General features: G+C 43.3%; 2 protein-coding genes across 6 annotated transcripts; one reads left to right on the forward strand and one right to left on the reverse strand.

Annotated features, from left to right (window-relative positions):
* Positions 1-8,285: 8,285 nt before the first annotated feature.
* aamdc (adipogenesis associated, Mth938 domain containing) lies at positions 8,286-10,504 on the forward strand. Of its 5 annotated transcripts, none has more exons than XM_031877840.1 (4): positions 8,286-8,303; positions 9,204-9,348; positions 9,456-9,551; positions 9,956-10,504. In XM_031877840.1, the coding sequence occupies exons 2-4, from the start codon at positions 9,211-9,213 to the stop codon at positions 10,094-10,096; spliced, it is 375 nt and encodes a 124-aa protein (XP_031733700.1). In that variant the 5' UTR covers positions 8,286-8,303; positions 9,204-9,210; the 3' UTR covers positions 10,097-10,504. The 5 variants fall into 5 exon arrangements, with proteins under 5 accessions (XP_031733700.1, XP_031733699.1, XP_031733698.1 ...); XM_031877839.1 differs by having other exon boundaries at positions 8,300-8,398; positions 9,167-9,348; XM_031877838.1 differs by having other exon boundaries at positions 8,300-8,398.
* Positions 9,547-25,387, reverse strand: ints4 (integrator complex subunit 4). The gene is made up of 24 exons (XM_031877834.1): positions 25,264-25,387; positions 24,291-24,485; positions 23,961-24,078; positions 23,522-23,628; positions 23,271-23,385; positions 22,232-22,317; positions 22,019-22,069; positions 21,646-21,734; positions 21,156-21,276; positions 20,295-20,366; positions 20,000-20,174; positions 19,472-19,677; positions 19,165-19,307; positions 17,594-17,709; positions 16,164-16,297; positions 15,701-15,843; positions 15,037-15,130; positions 14,802-14,882; positions 13,740-13,870; positions 13,592-13,651; positions 12,713-12,872; positions 12,459-12,602; positions 11,281-11,401; positions 9,547-10,904 (listed from the first exon to the last, which is right to left on the reverse strand). The coding sequence occupies exons 1-24, from the start codon at positions 25,315-25,317 to the stop codon at positions 10,705-10,707; spliced, it is 2,916 nt and encodes a 971-aa protein (XP_031733694.1). The 5' UTR covers positions 25,318-25,387; the 3' UTR covers positions 9,547-10,704.
* Positions 25,388-26,809: the final 1,422 nt, after the last annotated feature.

Consider the following 26,809-nt stretch of genomic DNA (forward strand, 5'->3'; position numbering starts at 1 on the left):
ACTGCGGCGCTTGCTGCTGCGCTTGCTGCTGCTGCGGCGCTTGCTGCGCTATCTGCTGCTGCGGCGCTTGCTGCGCTATCTGCTGATGCGGTGCTTGCTGCAGTGCTTGCTGCTGCTGCGGCGCTTGCTGCAGTGCTTGCTGCTGCTGCGGCGCTATCTGCTGCTGCGGCGCTATCTGCTGCTGCGGCGCTTGCTGCTGTGCTTGCTGCTGCTGCGGCGCTTGCTGCTGCTGCGGCGCTTGCTGCGCTAGCTGCTGCTGCGGTGCTTGCTGCTACTGCGGCGCTTGCTGCAGCGCTTGCTGCTGCTGTGGCGCTTGCTGCGCTATCTGCTGCTGCGGCGCTTGCTGCTGTTGCGCGCTTGCTGCTGCTGCGGCGCTTGCTGCAGCACTTGCTGCTGCTGCGGTGCTATCTGCTGCTGCGGCGCTATCTGCTGCTGCGGTGCTTGCTGCTGTTGCGGCGCTTGCTGCTGCTGCGGCGCTTGCTGCTGCATATGCTGTTGCGGCGCTTGCTGCTGCTGCTTGCTGCGCTATCTGCTGCTGCGGCGCCTGCTGCTGCGCTGCTATCTGCTGCTGCGGCGCTTGCTGCTGCGCTATCTGCTGTTGCGGCGCTATATGCTGCTGCTGCGCTTGCTGCAGCGCTTGCTGCTGCTGCGGCGCTTGCTGCGCTATCTGCTGTTGTGGCGCTTGCTGCTACTGCGGCGCTTGCTGCTGTTGCGGCGCTTGCTGCTGCTACCTGCGCTTGCTGCAGTGCTTGCTGCTGCTGCGGCGCTTGCTGCGCTATCTGCTGTTGCGGCGCTTGCTGCTGCTGCGGCACTTGCTGCTGCTGCGGCGCTTGCTGCTGCTGCGGCGCTTGCTGCTGCTGCTGCGCTTGCTGCAGCGATTGCTGCTGCTGCGGCGCTTACTGCTGCTGCGGCGCTTGCTGCAGCGCTTGCTGCTGCTGCGGCGCTTGCTGCGCTATCTGCTGTTGCGGCACTTGCTGCTGCTGCGGCGCTTGCTGCTGCTGCGGCGCTTGCTGCTGTTGCGGCGTTTGCTGCTGCTGCTGCGCTTGCTGCTGCTGCGGCGCTATCTGCTGCTGCGGCACTTGCTGCGCTATCTGCTGATGCGGTGCTTGCTGCAGCGCTTGCTGCTGCTGCGGCGCTATCTGCTGCTGCGGCGCTTGCTGCTGCGGCGCTTGCTGCTGCGCTGCTATCTGCTGCTGCGGCGCTTGCTGCTGCGCTATCTGCTGTTGCGGCGCTATATGCTGCTGCTGCGCTTGCTGCAGCACTTGCTGCTGCTGCGGCGCTTGCTGCGCTATCTGCTGTTGTGGCGCTTGCTGCTGCTGCGGCACTTGCTGCTGCTGCGGCGCTTGCTGCTGCTGCGGCGCTTGCTGCAGCGCTTGCTGCTGTTGCGGCGTTTGCTGCTGCTGCGGCGCTTGCTGCAGCGCTTGCTGCTGCTGCGGCGCTTGCTGCGCTATCTGCTGTTGCGGCGCTTGCTGCTGCTGCTTGCTGCGCTATCTGCTGTTGCGGCGCTATATGCTGCTGCTGCGCTTGCTGCAGCGCTTGCTGCTGCTGCGGCGCTTGCTGTGCTATCTGCTGTTGCAGCGCTTGCTGCTGCTGCGGCGCTTGCTGCTGCTGCGGCGCTTGCTGCGCTATCTGCTGCTGCGGCGCTTGCTGCTGCTGCGGCGCTTGCTGCAGCGCTTTCTGCTGCTGCGGCGCTTGCTGCTGCTGCGGCGCTTGCTGCTGCTGCGGCGCTTGCTGCGCTATTTGCTGCTGCGGCGCTTGCTGCAGCGCTTTCTGCTGCTGCGGCGCTTGCTGCACTTGCTGCTGCTGCGGCGCTTGCTGCTGCTGCTGCGGCGCCTGCTGCTGCTGCGGCGCTTGCTGCTGCTGCTGCTGCGCTTGCTGCAGCGCTTGCTGCTGCTGCGGCGCTTGCTGCTGCTGCGGCGCTTGCTGCGCTATCTGCTGTTGCGGAGCTTGCTGCTGCTGCGGCACTTGCTGCTGCTGCGGCGCTTGCTGCTGCTGCGGCGCTTGCTGCAGCGCTTGCTGCTGTTGCGGCGTTTGCTGCTGCTGTGGCGCTTGCTGCAGCGCTTGCTGCTGCTGCGGCACTTGCTGCACTTGCTGCTGCTGCGGCGCTATCTGCTGCTGCAGTGCTTGCTGCTGCTGCGGCGCTTGCTGCGCTATCTGCTGTTGCGGCGCTTGCTGCTGCTGCGGCGCTTGCTGCTGCTGCGCTATCTGCTGTTGCGGCACTTGCTGCTACTGTGGCGCTTGCTGCTGCTGCGGCGCTTGCTGCTGCGCTTGCTGCAGCGCTTGCTGCAGCGCTTGCTGCTGCTGCGGCGCTTGCTGCTGCTGCGGCGCTTGCTGCATCGCTTGCTGCTACTGCGGCGCTATCTGCTGCTGCGGCTCTTGCGGCTCTTGCTGCACTTGCTGCTGCTGCGCTATCTGCTGCTGCGCTTGCTGCGCTATCTGCTGCGGCGCTTGCTGCTGCTGCAGTGGCGCTTGCTGCAGCGCTTGCTGCTGCTGCGGCGCTTGCTGCTGCTGCGGCGCTTGCTGCTGCTGCGGCGCGTGCTGCAGCGCGTGCTGCAGCGCTTGCTGCTGCGCTTGCTGCTGCGCTTCCTGCTGCGCTTGCTGCTGCTGCGGCGCTTGTTGCAGCGCTTGCTGCTGCTGCAATTTCAATATTGCAATATTTCAGTTTCTTTTTTAAGAAATTTGCAAAACTTTCTACATTTGTTTTTTTCTGTCAAGATGTAGCCGAGTGTACATTAATGAGAAATAAAATGAACTTTTTTGATTTTAGCAAATGGCTGCAATGAAACAAAGAGTGAAGAATTTAAAGGGGTCTGAATACTTTCCATACCCACTGTATACACACACATACATACATACACATATACATACATACACATATACATACACACACACATATATAGTATTTCCATACTGTAGGAAAATATAATTATAATACATTTAAAATATAAAGGTTCAAGCACTTTATAGTTAAGAGCCTACTTTTAATAGGCTATATTTAAACATCCAATATCAATGTGTTAGCTTGGAGCTGGTTGATATGAATTTGTGATAAGAATTTGATAAAAGACATAATATGATAAAACATTATAATAAGTCAGGCAGTGATTTTAATTTATTTATAATGACTAAGTTAGATGAACTGAGTCGGTACAGTACAGTAGTCTACCTGATCCATTAGCTAAACAGTGTATCATTCCAGTGAAAACCACCGTCTACAATGTTAATGATATGAATCATATTAATAATATGAATTAGTTTTTGTTTCAGTGAGGGAGTGTTCATGGCAGAGCCGATTGAAGTTTAGCTAGCTTAAAAGTTATCTTTTAAGCTAGCTAGCTTAAAACGTTAGCTAAGCTAACATTTAGCTAGCTTAAAAGTTCTCTTTAAAAGTTCCCAAACATTTAAAATGTATGACAGTGGTGATGAAGTTATTAATAATTATCAAAACTCTTTTAAAAGTTCTCTTTTAAGCTAGCTAGCTAAATGTCGACGCTAAAACACATAAAAACCACTGAAAGTGTTTAAATCTCACATTTTCCATGGTGGAAGTCAGTTGTATCTCTTCAGTCAGTCTCTGTGAGTCTGTAGTTGATGTCGGCATGTAACAAATCGTCTGTAGAAGCAAAACTTTGCAACAAATCATTGAGAGAAAATTGAGAAAACACTGTTCTTGACGGTCTGAGGCGTTGTTTATGTTTAAATATATCATTGTATATTTATGAAGCGCTGAGATGTAACCTAGCAATGATGGAATCCTTCACGTCCATTTTGTTTTCACAGTCACGTCTACGTATAATTACTTGTATATTTACATATGTATGCATATTCTATTACAGTATTTTATTATTGCTTTCGTCTTAGTTATATCGAGAACTTCTTCATGCAAAGAGCCAAACTGATGACTTTTACATCTACATAAAAAAAATGTAACTCTGAAGCAGTTTATGAAGTTTCGATAATTATTAATAACTTCATCACCACTGTCATACATCTTAAATATTTGGGAACACAATATGGTTAAAAATAAGGCATATTTGTAGGTTTCTGTGTAAATTACTTCACCAACAGATTATTTTCATCAGAATAATAATTCCAATCACCAGCTTTTAATAAAAGCCTTAAGATTTGTAAAGACAAGTACAAACGTTATTTTACCAAACCTCAAATATGTAGACAAGTCAGCAAAATTGACAAAAATGTAGACAAAAAAGTCAGCTTTAATGCAAGTCTAAAAAGAGCTTTAGGTGGATTTATTTTCTTTACTAAAGACAAATACAGTATTTAGTTTATTAGAATAACAGCAGGTGTAGCCTACATCTATTAAATACGGTCTCACCAAAAAGCTACATTTAAATTAGAACGTTTCTTCACTAAATTAAAACGATGTTGTGATAAGTCAAAAGTCAGTGTTAATTATGCGAGTTCATATCAGAGTCTGAGTGAAATTCAGCAGAACATCACATGGAAGTTCACATGGAAGAATTTATCATTTATTATTTCTATCAGACCAAATCAAACACAACACACAGCTGCTCCCCATAAACTGAACACATTGTATGAAGACAATACTATATTGCACAGTGTGAAGGCTATTTGGTCCTGTTTGTTTGTTGTTTACCAGGATATCTCAAAAACAGCATAACACACTTCAATGACATTTGGTGCAAAGTTGGGCCATGAACAAGAGAACAAATGGTTTTTGATGGGAGAGCACCACCATGAGGACTTTTATAAAACACTTCCCGTTTTGGCTGAGAACTCTTGAAACATGAGGTCTCAAATCACACCTAGGTTTTCATGGATTCCTTCATTAATAATGAATCTGACCAAAACAGAGTTTCTGCAATTTGAAATGGTTAATATTCCATCAGCTGTCTTTACTTCACCAGAAAGATGAATGTTGAATCAATTTATACACAGCTTATTCATATTTACAACTATTGGAAAATAAAGACTTGACATGTCTCTGATCATCATTGTGAATTTGTATTTGGTCTCACACTTCACTCACAGCCATCAAATACTGTTCATAAGTCCTTATAATAGTGTTATAGTAGCTTTCATACAATAGCTAATAACTTACAGTGCTGTCACTTCACTTAAAACTCATAAAGTTATGCTATAAGGCGTTATTGATGTTTGTAACAGATTATTCCATGTGTCTGAATAAAGTTATGGTAGTTATAATGTGCTGTGTAACACAGGACTCATATTCTTCTTTTTGATGTGTTCTCATTATTACTATGAATATTAACAGTATTATTGTGATTATCGTCATTATCAAAAACTTGTAAACAATCATCCACAACTTCCCCAACACTGACAAACTCCCATCTGCCTATAAACTATTATATTCATAATTTGTTGACAAGGCAGCACGCACACACACATTCTTTATAACCCTAAAGAGTTTTATGAAGCCTTATGAATTTCAAACAAAGAAACAACTCAATCTCATCAAACTTGTGCTGCTGCTGGAACTCTTCACTGGCTGAAGGAGGACAGCACACACACACACACACACACCTGTTCACTTCATCAATCTCTATTTATTTACGTTTCCACATGTGTCTTCTTCAGGGGGAGCAAGAACACTTCTTCTTTGGGGTTTTATGGCATCAATTACGTGGCATTGCTGCTACCTCCTGGATCTAGATCAATTCTGTGCTATCTGCATACCACAACCTTTTTTACTAAATCAGTATTATCTTCACACTAATGTGTATGTTCACACCGTTAGTTTGTATTTAGTATTCTTTCCTTTTAGTTTATTAAATACTTGTAGTCATCACACAGCAGCAGGATCGATGTGTCTCCACATTGAAAGAGGCGTTCTGCGCATTTTACGCACGTGGCACAGCCTCGTAAACTTCATTAATTAGGCCTTCATTAATTATTAAATCTCTCATCAAGATCAGTGAGGATCTAACGGTAGTGACCTGACCGTAAAAACATCTGGAAGACAGCAGCCGTCCTCAGGATGAGTCCATCTCCACCAGAGCTGTCGGGACATTTTGATTATATATATATATATATATATATATATATATATATATATATATATATAGCTAAAAATACTCAATTTGCTATGGATAAAAAAAAAAAATTATGTTATATCCTGTCGATTGTTGCTGCTTAAATTAAAAATCGTTCAATATTTGCAACAGAGACAACACGTTTACATGTGTTATTTTACCACACGTGCTTCAGTATGACTCGTTTCATTACACAGATGAGACGATCATTACGCACAGACGAGAAACACTGAAATCCAGTGTTTCTTGTGTAAATATTTACTCACTCCATACAGCACCAGCTGTGCTGTGAGGACGTCCCCTGCCGGCAAGTACGGGAATATTAAGCAGTGAGCCGGTTGTTGCCCACTGGTATACGGCGGCGCTGCACTCCCAGAGATGCCTCGCCGACTCAGGCGCACCACAACCTGGCCGGAGTCAGTTGAGTGAGCAGATTTTTCCCCAGGAGTGCATTACGGACCTGACTGGGAGGATCTCGTGAGCCACCATCCAGGACAGGTCCAGAGTCTGTTTGGAAGAGCAGAATGGTTCACATTGCACCAAATGAGACACTGGACTCACTGGGTCCTGCTCCCGCACAATCAGAGCGTGGTTAGTTAAGCATATTTAGAGAGAAAAACACAGAATTAATGTTTATACTTCTCCCAACAAATCCCCCCCCAAAAAAAGGGTTTATTAAAAAGACAGAATTTTTGTCAGTAGGTTATAAAATGATATTATGTGGTGTCTTTAACAGTACAACTGTAGTAAGAAGTCCTTCAAACTGAGTCCAGTGGGCAAATTTTTAAAACAAGTATGTGAAGAAACTAAATTAATAGATGTATGTCGATCTGTAAACCCTTCAGGATATGAATTCACCAGGTTTGACTCAAAAACCAAAACCCGTATTGACAGAATGCATGTATCGTCACACTTCAACGCAATAAACTATAGAACCGTATTAAATGACTTCTCATATCACCCCTTAGTAACAACAACCGTGTCTTCTCAGCTAGCAGAGGTTTCTGGAAACTAAATACTCAATGTCTAAAAAAAAAAATACAGATTTATTAAAGGAGCTAAAATGTTTATAAACAGTCAGACTTGGATAGCAGAGGGAATCTAATTCATGCTCTGAAATAAAGTCAAAAACAAATACAAGATAAATGCATTAAATGTATAAAAAACCATGAAGGTGATACTTTCTGCTGTGAAAAGGAAAAAAAGGGAAGTAATCAGAATTCTGTGTGTCAATGCATATAAAAGAATAGACAGATGTAGGCTGTGTCAATATTCTGTTGGAAACAATGCCTTCATACAGCGACTTAAACTTCACTCACCTTAGTGGAGAGATAAGAAAAGAGGAAGTGATGGAGGCCATCCAACAACTTAACGTCAGTAAAAGTCCTGACGGTCTGCCCACTGAGTTCTATCAGTTCTATAATGAAGATGTTTTAAACCTCCTCACTGCTGTGTGCAATGAAAGTATAACTATTCGCTGACCACCAATTAAAAAGATGGAAGCTCGCATGAGAATTTTAAAAATACTCAAGGGTTGCACCGTTCCTGGAGGATGTGTTTAAGTGACACTGTAAAACTGGAAACATGTTCACTGAACGCTTTACCGGTGAACAAATACAATGTAAAAGGCACAAAAAAGACACTTTTAAGAAACAAGGTATTCATAAAGCACCGCGTGGGAGTCGTCATGGTCACGTGACACGCTCTGGTCCAGCGACAATATAAATCATCACAAACTGATCTCATTTGCAGCCACGTTACAAACAGTTGCAGCACAAAGAGAGACATTGAACCAATGTCGTAAAGTGTAGTGAATGTTTCATGAAGAAGGTGTTTTTTACGGTCCGGTGATGAAGTACACAACAAGAACTAAAGAGCTCCGGTAGTCTCTAGTGGAGAACACAGCTGACTGCAGGATTCAACCCTAAACTGACCATGTGAGCCACAACAGAGTTTATCATGTTAACTATGAACTACACAATAACGCCCCATATTTCTAAATCCAAAACTAAGTAAGGACCAAAAGAGAGAGAAGCTTGCTGCTAATTACTGACATGGTTTCTTATGTGTGTGATAAGACAAAATAGCTGTTAACTAACATTTATACACAATCAATCTGTAATAGATTTTAATCATATCAGCTGAAAGCTGTCAGTGATTGTATGTATCTGAAATGAATTGAATGAAGTTTTCTTTTTTTGTCCCTTTAATTACAGGAAGTAGAATCATTTCCGGAGGGGGCGTGTCCAGTCTGTTGACATCGACGAGGTAAGCAGCAGCAGCAGTAGCATAGAAAGTAGCTCCATGACTTCCCTGTAACGGCGTCAGGAACCTCCAACGACAGCATTATTGCGGCTGCAAATGTAATTGTTTCTAACCTGCTTCGGTTTATTAATGCAACAAACATACTTTGTCTCGCAGTTTCTTCTTGGTTTGGTGTGTAGTGAGCCAGTAAGTGTGTACCCAGTACAAAAATAGCTCCTATCACTAACGGCAGAACTGGCAGTGGATCATTTATTCTGTCTTTGCAGCCGATTAATGTTCACCTCAGCTGACTTTGCTATAAGTTGTACACCTCTGTGCCTGTAGCCGAAATATTAAGCACAACATATTAAGTAGCATTAATAAATATTGATTTTTGTCGCGTGGTGTAATTATGGCCAGAGCCAGTGTTGTCCAGATAACAAAAATGTTTACAAAGGACTTCATGTACAGGTTATTCATTTATCAGAGTAACCGGGAATGACACACAAATACTTAACATTAAATGACACCAGCATCTCCCTTAAAATGCAGTGGCCAAACAATCACTTGCACAAGAACACACTCAGGTAAACACAACTTGAAGGGAACAACTTTATAGTTTTATCAGTGGTGGAATCAAAGTACTCAAGTAGGCTACTGTAGGCAACTTTAGTACAAATTCTAGGTACTTGTCCTTGTACTTGTGTTCCCATTTTATGTAGCTTTACAGTACTCTATCTCGGATATATAAATGCAGCCATTTATTAGATCCATCTCACACAGCAAAATATGACATGAACCAGTAAGATTTATGGCACCAGGAGCTTTGAAAGGTGTTTTCAAAGCTCTGTTGGAACTGTATTTAATCACCTGTACATACTCTACAGAGTCATCATCTTCCACCGTGTCTCTCTCATCTTACAGTCCTCACATGGACATGTCCTCTCCAGAGATCACCTCTCTGTCCTGGGGCCACATGAAGGTGAAGGGATGCTCCTCCAGCTACAAGGACTGTAAGGTCTGGCCCGGAGGCAGCCGGGCCTGGGACTGGAGGGAGACGGGGACCAACGTGAGTGGAGCCGGAACCATAATACACACAAAATAGACACGCAGGACTGCATGTTGACGACAGTGCTCTCACACACAAATACTATCTTGCCTTTTCCACATACCCAGCATTCCCCAGGAGTCCAACCCGCCGACCTGGAGGAGGTGCTGAAGAAGGGAATAGACTTGTTGGTCATCGGCAGAGGAATGAGTGAAGCTCTGCAGGTAAAACAGACCTACAGAAAAGGTCCATTTATTCAGGGGTACAAAGGAATACCTATCATCACTTTATGATTTATGTAGTCCAGGCAGAAGGAGTAGTGTGAGCAGCAGTAACTTCAGCATTCAGGGCACAGCAGTAGTGGAGCACATTCTCACATCTAGTGCTTAAGTAAAAGTAACATTACTGCAGAGTAGAATTACAAGTGATGGATTCAAATCTTTACCTCAGTAAAAGCACAGAATACGAACTCTACTTAAAAGTACTCTTAATGCAGGATGTCTCATTTTGGAATCATTTAGATTACATTAACGATGCATTAATGTGCTCTCACTTTAATGTTAAAACTGGGGACGGTGGACATTTCTTTTAAAAGTCTATTTTTATAGGCGGTCATCTTCTCTCTCAGGTTCCCTCCTCCACACTGGACTTCGTGATGCAGAAGGGCGTCGACGTCAGGGTCCTGCAGACGGAGAAGGCCGTTGCCGAATACAACAAACTGGCTGGCCAGGGCGCCAAGGTGGGGGGGGTCTTCCACTCCACCTGTTGATGTCACCTTTAGCCTTGCTACACCAACTGAGACGGCCTTACACGGGACGGAGGACAGCCTGCAGTGCACCATGTCCCACAGTCTGGGTTTTAGATACAGCTGGCTAGCTCTGCTAGCTTCACGCTTTTCTCAGCGTGACTGCAGACCACTGATTTAGGGTCAGATTGAAACATCTTAATGTCCAATCCATTATTATAAATCTTCTTTTGTAACAAATTGAAGATGCAATGCAACTCCATTTGATTTTACAGGCCCATTTTGTGGAATATTAAAGCACAACAACCACTTTTCAACTGTCAGCAAACAGACATATGGTCAGGTCATATGGTAATGAATGTGTAGTTCAGTGCATGTATTTCTGCTTGTTGGATACACAAAATAAAATTTGAAAATGAGTCATCTCCATCACATGGGTTTGTCTTTATCATAAACAAATTGTAAAGTACAAAAATATTCCCCATACAATTTGACACGGCATGAGTAAAGCACACTCTAGTGCTTCCTACTGCTGAACCATAAATTACTTTTACGCTTGGCCTAATTCTAAAAATGAATGTGTGGCCATAGAGTTAGAGCCTCATCTGTGTGTCCACCGTCAAGGAGTTGTGTTAGCGGCGGGCGGGTTTGGGCATGATGTAGACTTTGACGGGCTTGCTGAACGGAATGGTTCCCTCCACGGCGGCCTCCGGCGGCGAGAGGCTGTCGATGCTGTCGCTCCATCCCAGCTTGGAGGCCGGCGAAGGGGAGGAGAGGGAGGCTGAGGAGGAGCTGTAGGCCAGCAGGAGGCGCACCTCGATCTGAGACGGCTCTGAGAGAGAGAGAGATAGTCAAAGTTGATTCACTGATGAAGAGGGCAACGTTTACCAGTCTGGGGTGTGTGTGTGTGTGTCTCACTCTGGCTGATTTTAAACAATCAGGATTTGATTCATTTTAACCAGGAGCCAGTTAAAAGTAGCATTGGCTGCTATTGCTGGCGTTACCTTACAACAGGTGTGTGATTGGGGAGAATGTTTTTGACAGCTGTATTGATTTCTTTTTTTTAAAAGCAGAATTTGAGTTGGATCAGTTGATGTGTATCGATGTCTCACTCTTGAATCCGTTTTCCGTATTAAAAGAAGATGGAGAAAAACATTTTAATGTGTCACTTGAAACAGAAATATGGGGTGTGTGTGTATGATACTCACCTGTCCATGCAGTGTGTGAGAGGTAAACCTGTGTGATGAGTCTGTGTCTGTCAGGTCCAGGCTTCCTGAAGTCTCCAGGTTTGGGATGGATCACGTGACTCTGGCCGTCTGGATACAGAACCTGAAGGGACACGATGCACAGGAAGCAGCTGATTCAGACAGTTTTTTCATATCCACAGTGAACGAGTGTGTTTTAGAGAGGACATTCTCATAGTCAACATTCCTGAGCTACAGTTCACGGTTTTCCACAGACAGCTTGAACTAAACCGATCTTTTACATCCTTAACTCCAGTAGTCAACACTCTTATCATCTCTGGGGCTAGAGCAACAGTACGCAGAATAACAAACAAGTTACAATCTTACTGTGCAAGAAAAGAAAGAAATGTTGCCACAGCTTTGGTAAACATCCACATTCTGATATCAGAATACCTAACAATTTGGCGTTTGCTTGTAAAGTACAAATATCATATTACTTGTAACTGAGACGTTCTTCATGTTGAAGAGGAGGAAGTTGAGGAATCAAACACTTAAAATAAACAGCAAAAAGGAACAAACTCCCAGTGTTGAACGCTTCAAATGAAGTGTGGGAGTATGTTTTGTACTTTGTCCATGTAATATCACAGAATAAAACGTGAGTTAGCAGCCGCGACAGTTTTTACCTTGCGAGTCTGTGTGTGACGCATCGTGGCAAAATGTGGTTCTGGAGACACCTTCTGTACACAGAGTAGGTTGGAGTTCTTTGCCAGGTGTTTATATTTCTGTCTGTCTGTGTGTGTAGTTGAGATCAAAATGAAGGCAGATGTTTGGCGTCGCGGCCGGTGTGACGCCATCGCAAGATGGTCTCCAGATTATATTCAGAACTTGTACGTTTCATTTCAAGTGCTGGGACTTTGCTCTTAAAAAACTTTAGAATGAACAGATTTGCAAAACTACACCCACAATGTTTATTACTTTGACCCTTCCTTCATTACCTGATCTGAACCTGTCGAGCTTTGCTGGTTCTTATTTTGTTGCAACAAAGACCCATAACAATTAAAAAAAAGACTAATGTAATTCTTTAAAGCTAAAAATACTGAACAGCTTGTTGCAGTCTACAAAGGACTGCCGACTCTGAAGCTGAGTGAAACCCCAAAAGGTCCAGTGAGAAGCTCAGTAATATAGTTGTGCAGTGAACTGACCTGTACTTTCACAGTGTTCTGGGGATCCTGGACGTGCTCTAGCATCGCATCGATGTCCAGCGCCACCACCAGGCCCGTGGTGAACCTCAGCGGGTTGTCCGACTCCCCCGTCGGCTCTATGATGGTGGCTGTTGCCCGATGGATCTGTCGACCGGCAGGGAAAAGTTAATGAAAGCAAAGAAAAGCACTCGGTTCATCAAACTGCACACCACCGCTGGTGAGTACAAAAACATATTCTGACAGATTCATCATACTTGTTCGGGCAGCCTGAGCTGCAGCAGGCCGCTCTGTCTCAGAGTCGTCTGCAGGATCTTCACCATCTCCACCGGCTTACAGGACGACAGCCGGGGCATCAGCTCCAACAGCTTGTCCACAAAGCTGTCCTGCAGGTGGGGCAGCTCCGCCAGAAACAGCCTGAGGGTTGCAGAAGATATGGAAGGAAGAAATAGTGAGAGGAGAGCATTGAAGCATATATGGACCAACAGTAAGGAGTAGGGACATTCTACCCTGAGTCCACTATGCAAATTCAACCAGTTTCATTTGTGTCTGCCTCTTCAGTAAGACTGTCATTCCTGAGGCTCATTAGCCCCCATTCAGGTTGAAATCAATATGTCAAACAATTCCCAGAGAAAGAGAAGTTGGAAGAGATGATGAGGAGAAGGAAACACCATTCATCAAACAGAATGCAGGCAAAACAACAGACATTGAAGACAGATCAATTGTGAGAGCTGACGTTTCAGGGGATTTTTCCGGGGAACACTTAAACGGCCGGTCTGCTTTAGTCGTGTCTGTATAAAGACGACTCAAAGAGCTCCATAATGTGACAATGTGTCCAGGGTCAACAATGAACACTGAGAAGCATCACACATCTGGAACAAACTCTCAGATAACTTGATTACTCTTCCATTCCTTTAAGTTAAGGCTTAAAACTGTTCCGTTTGCCACTGCCATTAATTAGGTTACATTTTTGACTGTAACTTGTATTGCCATGTTTAATCAATTTTACCTTGTTTTTACTTATTTCATTTGACTCCTAATTGTTGCCGTCAATCCGGTTCAACTCACAAATTAAAGCTCAGATATCCTGACAGTTTGGAGAACAGAAAGACGGACATTATCAGATCATTTCTCACCTCTGGAACAACTCAATGTCCTGCAAAAACTTCTCACAGCTGCTGATGAGTGGATCCAACCTGAGGAGAAAAAAGAAACGTCTGCATACAGGTGTGGTCCACATTAAATGCATATGGTCAATGTGTGTGTGTGTGTGTGTGTACTGACCCTTGCCTGGTGCGAGCAGTCAGGACGAGCTGCAGAGCTTTGGCCTGCAGGCGAACGTGATGTATGGTGGCCACCTGTCTGCTCTCCAAACCGCTGTACAGAAACTCCAGCTTGTAGGTTTCTTCTAAGATCTACAAACACAACGACACACACACGTTTAACACAGGCGTAATACCAACATCAGGGGTGCAACAGATCATAAAAGTTGAGTCACAGATCGGATCAGCACAAACAAAAAAAATGGAGCAAAAGTAACTTTTAGAAATGTCCCCGATCACACTTTTAGTTGCTGATAACAATTGCCGATCATCGATGATCCAATATGGCAGATACAGATTGTGTTTGTGGTTTTGTTTTGTTATAGCAGCTGGTCTACAAGGCTCCAGACTATTTGTTTTCACCGCTGTCCCAAAAATCCTTTCAACAAATCAGCGGTCAGTATAAGTCATCAAAAGTTCTAAATGTTGTCCTTTCACTTTGTTGTTGTCACCTTAAGCGATTATATTCATAAAAAACACACAATTCAAATGATTGAGAAATAAGATTGTATTTTTATTGATAAAGAAATATATACCTAGTGTTAGAAAGTTAAACAAGTCATAATTAACTCTCTAATATACATTTGATGTTGTTGTGTCTCCTTCATACAACTTGATGTATTCAAGTTTCTCACTAAAGAAACTACCTTTTATGATATTAATTTTGAACACATCAGGATAAGGTTTTAATTAATTTACCTTCTGCCAATACTCATTAGTACTGAACAGAGCCTGAACGCAACTGAATGGAACCTCCGTACGTTAGCCGTTAGCTGCCCACGTCTCTAGCTCTCCTCTTGCTGATTTAAACAGATTTGTTGTTCACGATGTAACATAATCAGGGATCAGCGACTACAATACTAAACTACTGAATATATGCTGATAACGATCTGCAGTAAAACCTATTTCACACTATGATGGTTACACTGTGTAATTAATCCGCGGTTTACATGCGTCCCAAACCGTGAGGGGGGGGTGCGTACAGATCGATAGCGCACTAACCAACGTGTGTGTGCGTGCTGACCTGTTGAGCTGCTGCTGTGGCCGTGACGTTTTGTTTGAGGCAGAGAGGTACGGCCATGTTCCACAACTTCTCCTGCAGAGCCTGAGGAAACGAGGCAAAGCGAAGGTTGCTTTGAAACCACCAGTCTGTTTCCTTGAACTCCTGATAATGCATTTCTATAACAGGGTCCTCAAAGAAATATTGGTCAAAGCATAATAGACAGAAATCTCTCTCACTCTCACACACACACACACACCTTCATGAGCAGCAGCTGGCAGCGCAGGTATGTCGCACAGAATTCAGCGGCTCCAGCGAGCTCCGTCTGCAGCTCCCCCAGCCGCCGCAGGTCTCTGACAGACAGACGGGAGAAAAACACATTCACACACTTCATTCAATGTTCACCAACTACAATCACCACTTTACCAAATCAACATGGTTAAAACAATGGCATAAAACAATGGCAAACTTTGTCTGAGGGCTGGATTATTTAACTTCAGCTTTTTGCACACAGTATATCCAATTCAAATATGATGTCATGATTGTATATTTGAAGCTTCTTTCGAGGGTTTTGAATGAAGTTTTAAATGTCTGTTACATTTTATGACTTTGAATTGTAAAGTCACTGTTATGAATGAAGTTTCAAACTCTTTGGTGCAGCCCTATAAAGCATATTAATATTACCAATATTTCACTATTACAAAAACATTAACAGTAATAGCCTGGACCTGAGAGGATCAGTAAACGACGTGTTTACTGACTTTCTGAGGTCCAATCCTCAATCCTCAAAATATAACTTGAGACAATTCTAAAGCTGCTATATAAAAAAAAATTAAAAGTGACGATTACTATTGAGGAAAAGAGTATGAATGAATGAATTAAAGAAGGGCTTCCACATTGTGTGTGTGTGTGTGGTTATGCACCGTATCGTGAAGTTCAGCAGGTCCTGGGCTCCGGGTGCTTCCAGGTTCTGGATGGTGCTGACCCTGTTCAGACTCTGCTGTAGGAAGAGCTGAGCTGATTCCACTGAACCCAAACTACAACGCGAGTCCACCAAGCCCGGCAACTAAAAGAAAAAGACAGGACAACAGTTACAGGAGATCATTTTTTGTGTGCGTGTGTGTGTGTGTGTGTGTGTATACGAGTCTGGCCATTAGTCTGATAATACAACATTTGCGTCAGTGACAATGGGTCCCGTTACTCGCTGTGGGGGTGTCTACTGGGAATAGAGCTGGAACGATTAGCATTTTTTGCCCATGACGTTGGGACCTTCTGTATCAGTCATGCTGAATATAGAGTGTAAAAAAACTAAACCTTTAACGGCCCAGAGCAGGTTACTGTCAGGGGCCGCAGTACGACTGAGACCTGCAGGGTTTCACTTCTCACCCTGAGTGGCGGCACGAGGTGAGACAGGCTGTCCCTCAGGTAGACGTAGTGTCTGAAGGTGTGGTCGGAGAACAGCGCCGGCATGGTGGGACACGACTTGGCGGCGTTGAACACCAACACCAGCACCGCGATGTCTGAGGTCAACAAACAGAGTCAAGAAAGAAAAACACAGCTCACAGGTGAGTGATGAGAGAAAAAGACTATTGGAGGAAAGTTTATTGCTAATTTGTATTTTTTTTCAGGCCATAATACTTTTAAATTTCTTTAGTTTTCTGCATATTGAGATTTCCTGCCAGTTTTTGTAAAGTCACATGTCTGTACAATGACACTTTATCAGTTTATCACTCGATGATTACTAGGCACTACGGCGGCGCATGTACATGCTGCGGCCGGTAGCGCTACATTTTAGTCTTTACTTATTTTAGTATTTTTGTGTTCGTCACTAATTGCATATGACAGAATACATCCTTTAACATCTGAAGAGGAAGCGTTGGAATTAAGTGCAGAAGACTTTGAGACGATCACGGTCCACAGCCGACCAACCTGCCGGACCAAACGCCACCAACCTGCTCCAGGGAGGAGAGCCGAGATGGAAGCTAAGCTAACCCAGCTAGGACCTGAGGCTACTCCACTGTCTCGTCTTCTATACGTGATCCTTGTCCGTGCCGACAGCTTTGTCTAAATATGACACCAAGGACGCACTGCGCTTACACAGATTCATTTTTAAACTAGATTAAATCATGTGGCACCCAACTTTAAAACTAGCTTATAATTAAGTAAGTTCAATTTTAGGTTTCTTTAAAAGTCAGTTTCATTTTTATTCTAATCCTAGAATAATTGAATTATGTTGCACTAAAACCTTTAACTCATTTAATTTACTAGAAACTCACAATTGAGGAGGTTTAACAGTTAAAACAGCTGCTTTTTTTAGATGGTTTCGAGCTAATTAATCAAGTTCATCAAAGAAAGTTAAAGAGAGTTTTCCTCCCTACTTTACAGACTACTTACTAGGTCGTACAGCACATACATTTATATTTTTATTTTATTTTTGATAAGCAAGCATCTCCATATTGATTAAACTAATTTTGGTTTAAACTTGGATTTACTTTACTATCTTGCTTGTAGCTTGTATACTTTACTCTGCTGTCCACAGCCTGTAAAAAGGAAGAAACCGACCTGCCTAAAAACAGAAGTTTTAGTTGTACTGTCTGAACTCTTAACGTATTTATAGGCTGAGGCTCATGCAAGCTGCTGCCTATTACTAACTACAGGCTTAAACTACAAATGCAGAATAAGGAAAGACTGCACATTTTCTGGACAAACGGGTAATGTGGAGACTTATAGTTCAGCTGCTGCAGAATGGGGTTGATGTGGCTGGTTTGCGTTGACGTCCAAGTGTGTTTTGAGATTTTCCGGCGTGTGAAGGATACAGGCTGGATCGTCCATGTCAGGCTCTGGTGTGTCGAAGTATGGGTGTGTGCTGAGCAGCTCGGGAACCAGCGGCAGCACTAGTGTTGGGTGACGGGAACCCAGGAACTTCAGACACCTTGTGAAACAAGAAAAAAATAGATATATCAGTTTTCAGGTCACCAATGAACAGTTTCCATAAGTAACAAAACATCCTATTCAGGGCTCTATTATTGATTTGTCGCTCTAACAGGGTTGAACATCACACTCACTATGAGTATAGTGCCATATTGCCATATTGTCATCTTGAAATCTTAACCCAGCGGTTCTCAAACGTTCTTAAACCTTAAAACATCTTTAATTTTGTGTGAATTTTGGTGGCCCCTGTGGACGAAAGTGGTTTCTAGCACCAGAGTCCCTTTAGAAAACCTCTTATTGTACTGCAGCAGGTGTCAGACAGCCTGCTACGCACAGTCCTGGTTCTCCCGTGCCTCCCTTCCCTCCAGCAGGCCCAGCAGTACAGTACCTGGGCCTCCAGCAGCATGGTGTCGGTGTCGGCTCCCAGCGGGGACCGGAGCAGCAGCGAGGCAATGCTCTGCTCCTGGCTGGAGGAGGAGACCCTTCTGCTGAGCAATGAGCTCTCTTCCTCCCGCCAGAGCTTCATACTGCAGGTCGAAGAGAAGTGCAGTGAAGCCGGATCTGGGTCTGTCTACGGTGGGCTAGTCTCTGCTGGAGGACCCGCTGGAGTCGGAGTCTGATTTTACCCGGTGGCACCGATGACAAGCATTAAGAATAACTATAAATAAAATAGCCAATCTTCTCGCTGATGGTCTCGTTTACTTATGGAGTTCATATAGAGGCATCAGTACTAATTTGAGGCTGTTTCATAAAAAGTAAAAAGTTCCTTGCAGTAACTTTAATAAAGATTTTTGTATATTTCTTTCTGAAACCTCAGTACCCTAACGGTGCTGTGTATTGATGAATCCATGGCGCTGTCTGTGGTAATGAAGAAGCAAACGGATTTGTTTTCTGACAGTTTTGTCTTGGATCTATAATGGGGGGGGGTAACCAAACAGGTCCCGCTGTTCAATACTAATAAATAGCCCTTTGACTACAGGTGACTTAAAGATGTTGATGCACTGGATTGTCAGTTTCATTATCTTTTGATTATTTTGTAACTTTTGCATTCATTTTGCTTAAAAGATCATTTGCATAACTTTTATAATCATCCTGTAGAATTATCAGAACTGGATTTTAGATTTATTAAATGACATAACGTTATATATACTTTATTGTTATAATACCCACCATGGTATTAGACTGAAATAAACATCAGCATTTCCTTATTCTTTATTTACAGTGACAAATCTCTCCATCACTTGCTCTTATGTTGACTTCAATGTTCATTGTTTTTTTTGTTTTTTTATATGTCCAAAAACCTCAACATAAAATGTAGTTAATGTGAATGTCGCCTTGTTTTTTTATACGGTGACAATATTAGAAATGTACAATGAGAAAATAAACAAAACTTGCAGCACACACACACACACACACACACACACACACACACACACACACACACACACACACTTACTTCCAGACGGAGTTGCGGTCGGTGGGATACTTATTGAGGTTCTTCAGCAGCTCCAGCAGAGCCAGCTGGATGCACTCTTTAGTGGAGACGTTGGTGTAGCAAATTAACTCATGGAGGGCTTCTCTGATGTCACGAGACGAGTCCTGGAGACAGACAGTGACATCATCAATGTGAGCGTAGAACAGGCTTGTGTTTATGTGTAATGTGACTCACAAGAAAATACATATTTCAGGGTTAAGAGATTGACTGTTGGACCAGTGTGTGTGTGTGTGTGTGTGTGTGTGTGTGTGTGTGTGTGTGTGTGTACCTCCAACACAGCCAGCACAGTGTCCAGCTGGTCCTCTCGGAGTGTTATGTGGGTGGATATTTCTCTCAGCACGTGGATGGACTGCAGCCTCACTTCCTCGATCTCGTCGTTGAACATGTCGACCAGGAAGTCCAGGCACTTTTCGGCGAAGCTTGTAGATGAGCGAGCCAGCTGGGACAACGCCTCCACCGCTGCAATACGGACCTCTGAAGTAATGTTGAAGACAGTGGGAAAAGCACTCAAGTCAGAGACACTGACACTGTAAAACCTGGAAGAGGTCATGACAACATATCATGTGATATAGAAAACAAACTTTAAAAAACACTTTGGAAGTGGATGTAACAGATTCAGACGGAATATTCACTCAATTTGACAACACAAATAAGTTATACGGTCCCAGATACGTCCATCTTGTGCTACTCACCTGTAGAAATCAACAAAATCATCATATGTTAAAATACCCCATCAGTAACATCGCTCTGTTTACATCCGGTTAGACAAAGACATACGGCCCCGTGTCTCACATACCAAACATCTCGTCCTCCAGGCCGTGAACGAAGGCCCCGCAGGCCCCCGAGGCGATGAGGTAAACCGTGTTTCTGTCCAGTTTCTCCTTGGGGGCGTCGTCGGCCCACTTCCTGCCGGAGGAGAACTCTCCAGAAGTGAAGAGCTCCTTGGCCCGTTCGTGGGCCGTACGCTTCCTCTGGAACACAGAAACAGGAGAGTGAGTGGAGGTGTGCTCATTAACATAATTAGAATTTCTTGTCTCACTCACAGATTTTTAAATAAAAAGGCATCTTGTGAACGAACTTCCATGACTCACCCTGAGATCTGACATCAGCTTCTTATCCAACGTCTGCTCCAGGAAGTGAGGACTGACCTGCAGCATCGAACCCTGGTGCACGAGAAAAGATTCAACAAGTTTCACTTACGATTGTTAAATACAAAAAAAATAAATAAATAAATATCATACAACTGATCTGAGAGGAGTCGCCACAACAAATTGGTTAATTCGTCATTTATAACAAATACATATTCAGGCTTGTGCCAGGTTGGAAGTGTTACAGGGTACAGTGTGTATTATTTAGGTGGAATTATTGGCAGAAATATAATATTAACAAGTATGTTTTCTTTAGCGGATAATCGCCTGAAAATGAGAATCGTTGCGTTTTCGTTAGCTTAGAATAAGCCGTTTATATCTACATAGGAAGCGGGTCCTTTTCCCAGAGCCGGCCGCCACATTTCTACAGTAGCCCAGAACGGACAAACCAAACACTGGCTCATGTGTTGAAGGGGCTCTAGTGATAAAATGGGTAGAAACATGGAAATGTTAGAACGTAACATTGCCTTTTTTTTTGTGTCAATTAGTTTCTTTTCTGTATTTTGACATGCATCAATTTGATCATAAATGTATTTATAGAGATGTCATGATTACTTATGTCTTCCAAGCCAAACAGCTACCGTGGTGCAGCAGCTAGGTTGCTATCATGCTAACATGCTGTGGCCGTGCACGCAATTTAGGCGAGTGTGTGGGACCGCGATATCACGGCTCCACCCTCCGATTACTACTGCGCAGACTCAGGCTCCAAAAACATCACCAAGGCAAGATGTCAGAGCCGGTATTCTGTTTACTCTGGCTTCATTTTTGTACAGTATATACACAGTTTATGGTCACATCACTCACCAGTGTTTTGGCGGCCTGCACCCGGACCATCCAGGAGCCGTCGCTGACCATGTGACTGATCTTCCCAAAGGCATCATCGACAAGCCGGATCTCCTCGTTGGACGACGGGATGGGAACAATGCTGATTGGACAGATGGAACTAGTCAGGCAAAGCTACTACAAACTTGTGCCACCAATCAGTTAAGTCAATGGAGGTCAATGGGAATTTGGAAATGAAAAGGAACATTTTATTTACTATGAAATATTTTATATTCACGGTAACTCGCTAACCAGATCAAAATATCAGCAATCAACATTACAAATAAATACTATCAAGAGCATCATGGGAAACAGGATGTAAAAATCGCATACATTTCTTTTTCTTTTTCAAAACACTTTTCTGGGTTTCCGTTTTTAAAGCCAGTGACAATTCTTACAGATACGAGTGTCCCTTAGCACTGTAACTCTACAGCTTGTGCTGACAGTAAGTCACTCTGAACATCACTCTCACCTTTCCGGGTACAGCTGACTGAGCACCCAAACAATCTGCACCGCCGCTGAGCGGACCTGCTCGTAGTCATCGGTCAGCAACCTGCAGGCCTGCAAACACACATACACACGTGTTACATGCTCACAGCCACTGTCGCTGAGATGGATGCTGATGATTAACATCATGAACAGTTCACCGAATGCCTAAAGACCTTTCTCATGGCAGACAGTCTGTTAATACCATTACTTTATTATCAATCTCCCACAGAGAGAAATCCGTTTTGCAATAGTCAAAATATCCACCATGAGGTAGGTCTGTTCACTCCGGGATTTCCATTATTTTGGTAGGTGCCAGTAAAGATGCAGGTGACAGATACGGGTGACAGTGCTGTTACCTGGTCATAGATGATCTCATGAATCTTCATCCCTCTCTCATGCAGCTGCAGCTGGAAAGCAAACATACAGAATGAGCTGTTATGTAAAGAGAATAATCACTGGTATGACAGCAGAGTGGGTTTTCTCACTGCTGGTGTCTGTGTGGTCCCTGAATACACGAGTGTGGTGCTGGTGGAGTTGTTTAGTGAGTGTAGGGGATGGTGGTGCCCTACCATGGCTTTGAGGGCTGCAGTGCGAACTCTGGGGTCCTGGTCTCCGAAGTAGTCGCTGATGATACTCTGGACGTCCCTCACTCCTCCTGGAGCACCGAGAGAAAAACATGCAACAGAAGCATGACACACACATCACACACCAAGTACAATCATGATCCATAAATGAGAGTTCATTTGAGTTTTGACTGTAATGGCAGACATTTCAAAGCTTTTGAGTATTTTCCTATCAACCTTGCAATGAAAGAAATACATAAAAGGTGAAAAAAACCTAAAAAACGGGCCTAACAGATTACACGTTCTTCATAGTTTTTAGTGTCTGATATTCTGTTCACACCGGCCAATTCTGCCCTTACCACCTATGTATGTGTGTATGTATGTGAATCAGAATCATTCTATATTGACAGGCAAATGCTCGGTATTTGCAATCAGCATACTGCCACGCCTCCATTTCTCTACATAAGGAAATGCGTATCATGACACCTAAATAAAGGCTTATCTTATGGAGGAGGCGGTGAAGATGTTGTAAGAGAGAGAGAAGCATGGCCCCGAAAGCAAAAGGCAAAAAGAAAATAGCGACTCATTAGCTACAGATGCGCAATTTTGTGGCACTAGTAATTGGTTGGTGTAGCCGATCATTACAGACCAAGTAAATAAAACCAAAACTACTACATTTCAATATGGACATGCTCCATTGAATAACTCCAAGCTAGGACTGGTACACTCAGTTTTTAAAGTTGAATATTTTATAATAATTGATGAGGATGAAATGGCGTGAATTTAATAGTTATTTAATATATTTGGCCAACGCATTAGGAGATTCTTAACAATGGTGTTGTCTATTAAAGCCTTTTTCTAATGAATGCCATTTTAATAATGAGATGAATTTTGTAAAAAGGTGCGCGTTTACATTTTCTATGACAGCCTGGTCTGAGGCAGTTCTAAAAGTATTGATGAATCCCGGATTTGTGCACAAAAGGTAAGGAAATCTTTAAGTAAGGAAAGTCACAGTTCAGCCATCATACAGAGCGACGGCACAAACCTAATGATGTACCAACTCCCTCGTTGTCTTTGGTCAGCGGAGTGTCCACCATGCCGAGACATCCGAGGAGCTTCAGACACTTGTTCCTCACCCCGAAATACGTATCAGACAGGTGCTGAGAGGAAAGAAAGAGAAGAAAAATAACACAGAGGAGATTAGTTGCTTTGTGCAGAAAGTCCTGTTGAGTCCGTTACGTCTATAAAGAACACTTAACGGTGAGGTACTGTCTACGAAATGTCTGCGTGTGTCACCTTGCAGGCCATCTCTATGAGCCTCTGTCTGACTGCAGGACTCTCAGGTAGTTGTGTGCCAATGACCAGCAGAGTGTCCAGCAGCTGGGCGAGGACCTGATGGGACTCTGCAGACAGAACGGAGCAAACAGACACTTTGTTAGCTATTTATAGGTGTCTTTGTGGGAGGGGACAAATTATGTTAATATAGTTTCACTTTATGTTAAAGTGCAAATAGGTGCTTTGATCCGATTCGGCAGATCTAGTTGCAATTTCCACTTCTCCTTTAGGGAGGTCACTGAAACGTTAAACTCAACAGGCAGTGCTCGGAGAAGAACAACAAAACAAAATCTGAGTATATTTCAAGGGGATCTCTTTCCCAACTGCTAACAAATATTGTAATAATTTCCAATTATGAATCTAATGTGCATGTGTGTAGATATGTGTGAACGTGTCTTACTCTCATTGTTGAGCGTGTTAATGGCGTCGTCCACAATGCAGTCGGGGCTGAAGCCCTGCGTTTTGGACAGCAGACCCAGCAGAGAGGCGATCTTCAGTCTCACCGAGTTATCTGTCTCCTGGGAGAGGACATCAGCATCAGATGTGCTTTGTCTGTGCAGCTTAGCTCAGACTGAACATGAAGACATTGTAAATTGTGCTAAAAGCCACAGGCTATGTATGAGCTCTTTTATTACAACCTTGCAGAGATTACCTTTATATCTATAAAGCTCTGAATAAGCAATGGATATTCACACGTGCTCCCGGTTATGACCCATACATAGTTCATTACCTTGTAGTAGTGCTCCAACAGGATCCTGATCACACCCTCCACGCTCTCCACCTCCACAGGCTTGCGTGCAAACTGCAGCAGGTACTGCAGGGCATCTGTGGGGTTGGTGGCCTTGCAGAGGTCGATGTGCAGAGCCGCAGACTTGCTGGGTTTGGACAGACGCAGCTTCTTGGCTGGAGCTTCTTCATGGGGAATCTGTCAGCATAACACAAAGCTATGTTTTACAGGGAGCAGGCGGCATCCTCGTTTCCCCTCAAGGTGTGTGATCTCTCCTCCTCTGTTCAGATCTGACCTATTTATTCAGCAGTACTCTGTCACATGTGAACATTTTACAAACATGGACACTATTTTCATTTCTGCTTACATACTTTTACTTTGTTTTAATGCAGAACTTTGACTTGTTGTTAAGTACTTTCACAGCCGGGTATTAGTAACGTACTTTTACTTAACGTTACTTCTTCCACCACTGACAGTCAGCACACAAACACCCTGCTGGTCTCTTTCATAGGCTTACCAGTGTGAAATGCGTCTGTCAATACAGGTTGCGTCATAAGAAACCACTAACTAGCAACAATGACGTTATACGCCACATAAACGGATTTTATTTCACTATTGCTCACTTTGATATCTTCATCTTAAAATTAAGCTAACGAGTATTATCAGTTTTGAGGTTAGCTTATTGGTGTTCAGGCTAATCTAGTCACACAGTACCTCTAGTACCTACGCTAACTTAGACGGTCAATAACTGACACTATAATATCATATATACAATATTTATTTTGTAAACATATCACAGAGATGACCTGCGTTGCGTTGTGGCTGTAAGCGGCATGCTGTTGTTGTGGTTGGGTTAACGTTAGTTAGCCATTTAGCATTAGCTAACAGGCTAGTTTGCTCTCTAGCGCAACCTTCAACGTTCACGTTGGGTGACAGTTTACAGAGAGGAACGATGAAATGGGGTTCATGTGCTCACCTGTACAGTTCTAGAAAATTCCTCATAAACTCGCTTTTTCAGGTGCGCTGCCATGTTCAGGGAAAGATGACTAGCCAAGTGTTCTAATCAGCATTCAGCCAGCAACATACATTTGTCCCTTTGTACTTCCCGTAGCTACGGCAGGAAAGGTAAAAGGCGTTTTGTAAATTACTCTTGTTCTTGTTTACTCGCTTGTTTACATGACTTTTTACTACATGTCATGACCATGAACGCTCTATTTATTTGAAGCCAGTGTGCACAGGAGGAACAATTACAGCAATAATAACCCTTTCAATGAACATAACGATATGATATTCAAGATAGACTTCGAAAACTGCGAACTTATCCTATGAACCCAGCTTTATATATTGCAGGCAGATCACAGTCAATTTTTAATGTTAATATATTTGGCAAATACGTGGGTACAATTTTACAATTATCTGCTACACTTTAAAACAAGTGTACACTTTAAAACAAGTGATCTTTTAAATTTAGCATAAACTGATTATTTAGAATAATGTAAAAGTGTTAATTCAAAATAGTTACTTCTTCTTTATTCAAGTTTCATCTTTTAATAGTTGGTTTCATTATTTATCACACTGATCATTATTTTCCAAATTAACTGATTATGTATTGAGAAAAATGTCCAGTTCCCTGTGACTTCTTCAGAGGTTTTATTTTGTCAGTCAAACTGTCCAAAACCCAAAGTTAATCACTTTACAATGATACAAAACAGAGAAAAGCAACAAATCCTCACGCTGCAACGAGAGCGTGATTGGTGGTTTTGCAAGAAAGAAATACTTCAACAATTAACCATTTATAAAAACAGTGGCTGCTTGATTTTCTGTCAATTAACAAACGGACTAATTATTTCCACGCTAGTTGTAAGTTTTGTAATGTGGCTGATTAAACGTTTATTCAAAGATTATACAGGTACAATTAAAGGCACTGTTTTAGAGAATACAATTCAATGTGGATACATATGTTCATAAATGTAATTATTTAACACTGCCACACAACTTGCATTAAATTACTACATTTAAAAGTAATAAGCCTCACCACATTTATTCGTAAGGCAAGTCATCCTCTTCTAAACGAATGAACTCGTTCATTATTAAAAACAGTTTAGGAACTGATGTCATCGACAGAAGCACACGACACCGACTCTGTTTTGTCAGTGTCATGATGACCTGCAGAACCATAGCTGCCGCAGCAGCCGCCTTGCTCAAAGGCACTTCGGCAGGATGTTTTTTCTTACATTTGGTTGAACCTATTACACACCATCATTCATTAACACAGACTCTACAGCGACCCAGTGTTTTAATATTATATATTTAATGTATATATATAATAAATTCAAAGCAAAGAAAAGGAAAACGGTTTCTTTCTCTCAAGTCTTCATAACTCAAACACACTAATACTATAAATTGCACAACTACCACTACAACTAATTATACTTCTGTTACATACAACTAACACGACTGCGCTTCTTTCAGCAACAATCACTGCTTTCTGCTCATTACCTCTTCCCATTCCTGCATAATTT

Source organism: Anarrhichthys ocellatus, unplaced genomic scaffold, assembly GCF_004355925.1.
Source record: "Anarrhichthys ocellatus isolate YVR2014 unplaced genomic scaffold, GSC_Weel_1.0 scaffold151, whole genome shotgun sequence".
Lineage (NCBI taxonomy): Eukaryota > Metazoa > Chordata > Actinopteri > Perciformes > Anarhichadidae > Anarrhichthys > Anarrhichthys ocellatus.